General features: G+C 28.5%; 1 protein-coding gene across 2 annotated transcripts; it reads left to right on the top strand.

The window, feature by feature from the left end:
• Positions 1-737: 737 nt before the first annotated feature.
• Positions 738-7,046, top strand: LOC132927503 (facilitated trehalose transporter Tret1-like). Of its 2 annotated transcripts, none has more exons than XM_060992043.1 (5): positions 738-913; positions 1,032-1,167; positions 3,259-3,444; positions 5,095-5,940; positions 6,678-7,046. In XM_060992043.1, the coding sequence occupies exons 1-5, from the start codon at positions 878-880 to the stop codon at positions 6,917-6,919; spliced, it is 1,446 nt and encodes a 481-aa protein (XP_060848026.1). In that variant the 5' UTR covers positions 738-877; the 3' UTR covers positions 6,920-7,046. The 2 variants fall into 2 exon arrangements, with proteins under 2 accessions (XP_060848026.1, XP_060848027.1); XM_060992044.1 differs by having other exon boundaries at positions 856-917.
• Positions 7,047-8,272: the final 1,226 nt, after the last annotated feature.

Below are 8,272 nucleotides of genomic sequence, written 5' to 3'. Positions count from 1 at the left end.
TTAGAATAAAAAGTTCGTATTGTGCATTTTTTTTAACGATTTTCAATTTTAAGGTTATTTTTTCATTTATTTTAGAGCGTTATAGGGTTTTAGGGCATTTAACACTAAAATGTGGTTTTTTTAAAAACATTTTATTTCAGTATTTTTTAATTAATTTAATCATTATTTCCGTACAGATTAAATATACATAGATAGTCCGGCATGTTATAATGTACCTTTATGTATTCAAGTGGAAAATGTTAAAATTATATTAATAATTTATAAAATGAACACGTAAAAAAAACAAAACCTACATCATAAATTATGTATTTATGCTTATAATATGGTGTAATATGCAAATGGACAATAGTAATTTTATTATCGTTAAAAAATATTTATCAAGAGCTTTTTGTGTCGGTGGCCGTGCTTTTTTTTGTATTTGCAATAATGCAGAAACATGATTAATGCAGATAACGAATCTCGACGAGGTGCTTGATATTATACCTAATATAAATAATCCACGCGATACATTCAGATATCCTATATTATATTTCCATAGTATTGTTTATCTTATTTTACAAGGAACAGAGAAAATTGATTAATTTTATCAATATTTTCTTACATTCGACACCCTGTATCATAGATTATTTACTAATCTACTTTGTTTTCAATGTATAAGCTTAGGTCGGTGTATCAAGTGGCTTTATGTGATACCCAATCTAATTTATATAAAGGTATATAACAATTTAACAAACAAGAATTTGTTCTTATTATTTTGCTGTATTTCAATTAGTATAAGGTTGATTTCTTCATGATATACCTACGTTAACATCTAATCGTTTTAAACACACCATTAATTATTATTCTTCTTTTTTTTTTAAAAAAAAAAAAAAAAAAAATGAAACACAGACAACTGAAATGTCATCTGAAACTTGTGGGTATAAAAAATAAAAATAAAAATTTATTACTATACCTTTAAGATTTTTGTTTTTACATTTAATTTATATACAATATTTATTGTTTTTTTGTTACTTTATTTATGGTTTATTTAGTTATTCTGTTCCACTATGATATGCTTCACTCAATTTCTCATTGGCTGTTCGTATTCATTTTCATCTACACTTGTGGCAGAACTTCGAGAACCTACATCAACAATACATTTGACTATAGAAGAGGAATCTTGGATAAGTATGAGGATTATAAGAAATTTTATTATATTATTAAAAAAGCTATTATATATATATTATAATTTTTAAATTATAAAAAAACAGTGTTAGGTATTTGAGTAGAAGTAAATTAAAAATGTATTCAAATACTTTTCTTGGTTTCGAATACAATAATACTGATTTATTTTCTAAAATAATTTTGAAATTATGTAGTAATAAGTACCTATGTAAATAGTATGTTATCTAATACACACTCTGTACAGTTTCAAGTTGTAATTTAGTGAATAGTGATTTATATATGACTAAAAACACGTGTGGTACATAATATTAATATCATATAACTGACACTCACAAATCTAATTATAAATCGTTTACTTAAATAATTAAGTGCCAAAATAACTCTAGACCCACAAATTAATTAAAATAAAATGTAATTATCATCGTTTATCCTTTTTCTGATTATTAAATAGTTACATATTTAATTACATTTCGTCTTTATGTTTTATGTTATTTTTTAATTATATGTTTAGATTTTTTAAAGAGTAATAGACATAAAGTTATATAAAAATGAGTGTATTATTTTTATCATAACCTTTTGGTGTTGTAAAAATGTAACAGTCTTAAGGTTTTTAGTAGATAATTTTATTTTATTGATGCTTTACAGGGTTAAGGATAAAAAATACCTAGTATTTTATAAAATAATCAAGTAAAACTAAAAACCAACCACTGTAGTATGGAAATATTTAATCAACATTAGTCTTTGGCAAAATTGATGTTTTTAATTTGTTGTAATTCAATAATGTATAACAATAAAATATACTTTTATTTTTTCAACAAATATTTCTAGACATAATATGACTCTAAAGATATTTTTGTTTCCTTTAACAGCTATTAATAAATATTTTAATTATCGACGTTTTTCTGTTTTTTAAATTATTACTTAGGTTTGTTATTAAATTTTTTTATTTTATTCCTAAATACTTATTCAAATTATTTTAAATGCTCTTTAAATCTAACTTAACATTCAGTTACACATCAAAATATAATATATATGATAAATTTAAAAAAATAGAACACACACAACATTTTAAAACCAATACATTCTTCTGACACAGTACGCAACGGTTGCCAGTACAAAGTATAGGCCACCACCGAGCACTTACTGTCGTAGCCATGTTATATCACTTCACTCAGAATCTAATATTTCAGCCAATATTAATATAATTTCAAATTCGAATTTGAAATACTTTGAAAATTGAAAAAATAATTGGAATAAACCAAGCAAATCACTTAAAAAAAATTGATCACATGTATAATATATTTAAAAAATATAACTGATCCAAGTTTGAACTCTCAATGTCTCAACTACTCTGAAGTATCTTTTAAAGTACTGTCCATATCCACTTATAACATATAAATATATGTTATGAGATTATCGTTACTGAATGATCTTTGGAACGTGCTATACTTCTTATACTTGTTGTCTTAATTTGTATTAATGATATTCTTTATTTAGCGAAAAAAAAATGGAAATTCTTATTTGTTTAATGTGGTAATTTAGAATTTTTTAATAATTTTTTATTATTATTATATAGTTATCATGCACAAATTAAAAATTAAAGTTAATTATAAAAAAATCAGTACCTATTGTGTTTATATTTGTATAATATACTTATTGGCTATCTCAGTATAATTTATTAAAAACCACTATTAAACAAATTAATAGGCTATATCTATCGAAAAAAATCACCTAATTTGTATAATATTTTTAAAATATAAAATACAGATTAACTAATATCAAATTAAGTTGATTTAAAAAATAAATAAATAACTTTTTCTTATTTTCTTTTCGACTTTATTTGTTTTAAAATCTTATAATAGTGAAATATTTTAGTATAATATGTCATTTAAATTTTATATTACTTATACAGAAAAATAATTTTAATAATTTTAAGAAAATTTACATTTGACGAAGTTTTTTCTTAGTTTTATTTTATAAGAATTTATATTAAAATAACTTGTACAGTGTACATCATACTATATTTTATCCTTTTAGCCTTTTACTAACTATAACTATTGATTTGTAATGCAAAACATTTACGATATATTTCAGCAAGTATTACAATACTTATATGTCCAATTGGCTTACTCATAATTGGAATGTTGACGGATAAATTTGGTAGAAGAAAAACTGTCCAAATTGTCTATATACCAATGGCTTTAAGTTGGTTAATAATTACATTTGCAAACTCTTATACAACAATATTAATTGGGAAAATTATTCTTGGAATCCCGTTTGGTGAGTTTTACTTGTTATTTCTAATATGTATTAAATAATTATAAAACAATTAAGTTATTGCGAAATAGTATTTTAATTATTATTAAACATACATATTCTGTAATATTTTATTATATAATTTTTAATATTTTTATCGCTGTTAGTTTAACTAAAAATTCATATACTTACAAAAGTAATTTTTTTTTTTATTAATATTTGATTAATCACGTTAAGAAACTTAATATTTTTACAATGTTACAGTAAAAATATTTCAGTCAATTTAGTTTTAATTTGTGCTATATATTTGTATTTTATACAATACATTTTATTGGATAGTATAAGAAGGAAATATCATATTTATAAGTTGTTTAGTTGGTATTCGCGATCTTCGAAAAATATATTTAAAATTTTAGAGTGAGTAACTCCTTAGATTTATTAAGTCTATCGTGGAAGTTTTTTTCTAATTGATTTTTTGATACACTAATACGTGTTTGTACTTAATAGCAAATGATTAATTATATTTGAAGGGGAATGTATTAAAAATTGTATAGCATCATAAATGGTCTGGGTTAGAAAGAACTTCAAAATTAATTATAATAAATTAAATTAGAGATGAGTTTTTTGTGGAAAGAAATGATTAGAGGATTTATATGCTCTAGCTACGAAAGATGCTAAGTTAAGTTTAAGGATAACTGGACTATAAAAATTAGTACACACATGGTACATAAACATTAAAGCATGTAAAAGATTAAAAAAAAATCAATTTGACACGTTCTAAGATGAACTTTTCAGTAGCTGTCTGGGGGTCCATTAAATCTACCAATATTTTAATATTAGTATAACAAGTTCACAATATCTTGACTCGAATGAACTAAATAGCTTGAGTTCAAAAACGATTCTTTTGAACGATTTCTTTTTGAAGTCTAGTAACTTAAATGTCTTACAAGTAAAGGTGTGATCATGAGGTTTGGGACTGAAATATGTGATAAATTTGAAATTCGTATACACGCATCGTTATGGTATTTGAAAAAAATCATCTATTATTTATTTTGAACTTTTTAACAAAGATTTGATGATGTCGCCATACGGTATATAAATCTCTTATTTATCTTGTACTGTAATGTTTATTGTGTATAATATACTATATATATATATACTATTATACTATTAAAGTATAATAATATAATATGTCTCGTTATAGGTGAGTATTAAAAATTAAAAATTGTAATAATCTATGAACCATTTTTTTATTCGAATCTATTATAATACATTTTAATATTTACACTCAGACTCTGAAGCGTGTCTTAAGCATATTGTATACAGTGGTATTTTTCTAAGCCGGTGGTTCTAGATGATAGAGACCGTAAATATCTGGGTAGTGACGCGATGTCCTATTGACTCTAAGAACTCTTCCACCCGAAAAGCACTGGAGTGGACGAGACACTCGGGATCGGATGACGGGACTCGTATTCCCAACAGGCTATTCGCTTATAAGATGTACGGGGTATAAAACCAGCCCAGTTCGTCTTGACACTTGGCAAAATGAACTGGACGGGTCATATCGACTTGTAAATGCGAATATTTAACGTTTATGCGACGTTTGTTGTATTTTGTCAAAACGCATAAATAATCACCTCCCCCCCAACTAACTCGGACGATTTCGCTCAACAGGCGTGAGTACGTGCATGTTCCTGTACATTTCCGAAATAACTCCGGCCAACCTGCGACCGCTGTACATAACGCTGGTCACCATGACCGTGGGCCTGGGCATGATGGTGGAATGCATACTGGCCATGTTCTTCAGCTGGCAAACCATATCCGGTATCATGCTCGTGGTGAGCGTGGCGAATTTTCTCACGCTGTTCATGGTGCCGGAACCGCCGATGTGGCTCAGGTCCAAGGGCCGGAACGCCGAGGCGGACGAGGTGGACAAGTGGCTGGACTTGGCCTACGTGACGCACGCGACGGCCACTGTTGTGGTCGAACGACACGCGGCCGTAGCCACCACGGTGGACGCCGATGTGCCGGCCGCGACGGCGGACGTCGACAGGAAAACGGCCACAGCCGCCGCTCCGCCGCCACCGTACTGGTCGCTGTTCTTGCGGCGCAACGTGTGGATGCCGACGGCCATCACGCTGACTTTCTTCGTCTGCCAGCAGGGCAGCGGCGTGTACGTGCTGCTGTTCTACTCGATGGACGTGCTCCGGGACTGCCATGTGCCGTGGGACAGCAACACCGTCTCGCTGTTCCTGTCCGTGGCCCGGTTGATGGGCGGCGTGGGCTTCGCGGCGATGCACCGCGTCCCGCGCCGGAAGCTCGTCGTGGTTTCCGGCGGATGTATGGCCGTGTCGCTGCTCGTCGTCGTCGCCTACATGAGCGCGTTCGCCGGCGTCCAGGACCCGCCGTTCGCCATGACGCTCATCGTCGCGTTCATAATGTTCATGTTCTTCGCCCTGCTGGCCATTCTGCCGATGCCTTGGATACTGTGTGGCGAAGTTTTCCCGATGCAAGTGAAAGGTACGATAAATCGCGATTAAATTTGGTATGCCCACGCGCGTGTAGTTATTGTTGTTTACGATTCGTACGAAAGACAATATACTAACTAATCCTTCTCGGCGTTGTTTTTCGTATCAAATTAATTTATGTCAGTGGATTAATCCCTTCTCAAACTCCTTTAGCTATAAATGATTTTATTAAAAATACATAATATGTTTAAGTACTTTATGTATTTATATATAGGTAATATAAATGCAAATATCCAATACACTCCTCGATTATCGACGCATAGTCCAAACCGCAGGACCTAAACACTTGAAAGTTTTGTGGTTTATATATCTCTAACTGTATAGGGTTAGATTAGAAAGTCTTTTATAAATTCGCAATTTTAAGACGGACTCGCACCAATTTTTTTTTTCGGAACTTGTATTATGTATGTGTTCCGGAATATTTAATTGTTAAATAAATATATATATTATATAATGGCGTATAATTTGCCTAATTCAGAATACTTGAATATGCTTGTCTGATTGAATCGAGATTCAATAAATTACATCAAATGGTTTATATAACAATAATAACAGTATGGTTTGTACAAACGTAATCCAATTGTAAAATGATCTTCAGATGCATTATCTATTATATTGTATGTGGATAGTATATTATACATAACATATGTCCAAGATTAAATTGGTTAATATAATATAGAATTTCGAGATGATTTTTTGTTTATAATACATATTCATATTTCTTTTCAGGTGTTATGAACGGAGTTGTACAGACATGTGGATATGTTATGTGGTTTATGATTTGCAAAATATATCCATCAATGATCTCAAATTTAGGAGTGGAAATCGTTTGGTCAATATTTGCTTTCTTCTGCTTATTGAATGTGTTATTCGCTATATTTATAATGCCCGAAACTAAGGGGAAAACTCTAGATGAAGTTTTATTGTATTTCGAACCACAGAAGCAAGTTGAAAAATTCAATATTCCGTAATAATACGTTAACGAATGTGCTTAAAGAAACCGATGGTCATGTTTACGTATCAATACATATTATATAACCCATTTCATAAATAAAAAGTTATAATTAGTCCTACTAATATAATATTACGTCGATGAAATATTTGTCAATTGTTTAGTTGTAAATCAATATTCGTGACATAAGGTTAGACAAATCTTAATATTAAATTATTTATTATGGCCTCTGAAGTTTCAGAGCTAACAGTTGTTCGTGTACACTTTACGTAGGATTACCATTTATCTTTATAATTCAGATTGTTTTATTACATAAGCTTACCCACGTGGTATATAATTCGTATATATTTTTATTTTTTATCAATAGCTATTATGCTTATTCGAGAGATGATTTGTTTGTTTGTTAATTTAACAAACGCGATTTGATATAATATTCAGCGTTAGGAGTATTACTTAATTTCCTATTTATCTTCTAATCTCAATTACTTAAGCTATTATCAAATACTTTATTTAGACCTTTAATTGTCTTATTAACTAGCCGTATAAATGAAGAACTCCAAACACAATTTTCAATTAAGACTGAGACATATATTTCGCGGTCAAAACCAAATTGTTTGCGATCGCAATGATTTAATTTTGAACAGTTATCAGGGTTTACGGATCTTGATAAGAATTTTTTTAGCTTTTAAAATTTTCATCAAACGTATTAATTAAATGGAAGTAAAAAAGTAAAACTGTAAAATTAAATTATTTCTTTATTATTATAATAAAGGATCAAATTAAATAGTTAATTTATTATATAATAGGTATTATTATTATGTATTTATTTTTTAATAAAATGTATATACGTTTATAAATAAAATATGCGGGGTCAATAATATAACTTTGATGGTCTGAATTTATGAAATACAAAACTAAAATATAACTATTATTTATTTCAATAATGTACGTGATATAAATATCATATATTAACTAAAGTTTTTATTTATTTTATCGTTTTGAATTGTATATGACAATACCAATAATCTTTATGTAATAAAATATTTATTTATTTTTTTTTTATGAAATTTTGCTATTTATTCTTATAAGATAATAAATTAATATAATTTGTCGTATTTACTTAGTAATCTATGCCTACCTATAATTTTGATCATATCTATATTTTTATCATTTGTAATTTATGAAATAGTCTTTTATTAATGTTGTACAAAACATAAAACAAACTAGCCAATAGTTAACTCTTAAATCCTAATGTGTTAAATTAAGTAAAATTAAAGGGATTTAGCAAAAAATGTTATATGTTGCGTGTACGATTTTTGTTATAGATTATTATTATGTGATTCAATAATTGTTTTATTTTTAGTAATGAACA

This window comes from Rhopalosiphum padi, chromosome 3 (assembly GCF_020882245.1).
Source record: "Rhopalosiphum padi isolate XX-2018 chromosome 3, ASM2088224v1, whole genome shotgun sequence".
Taxonomy (NCBI): domain Eukaryota; kingdom Metazoa; phylum Arthropoda; class Insecta; order Hemiptera; family Aphididae; genus Rhopalosiphum; species Rhopalosiphum padi.
The sequence above is the reverse complement of the archived record's forward strand: the minus strand, read 5'-3'. Positions and strand labels throughout refer to the sequence as shown.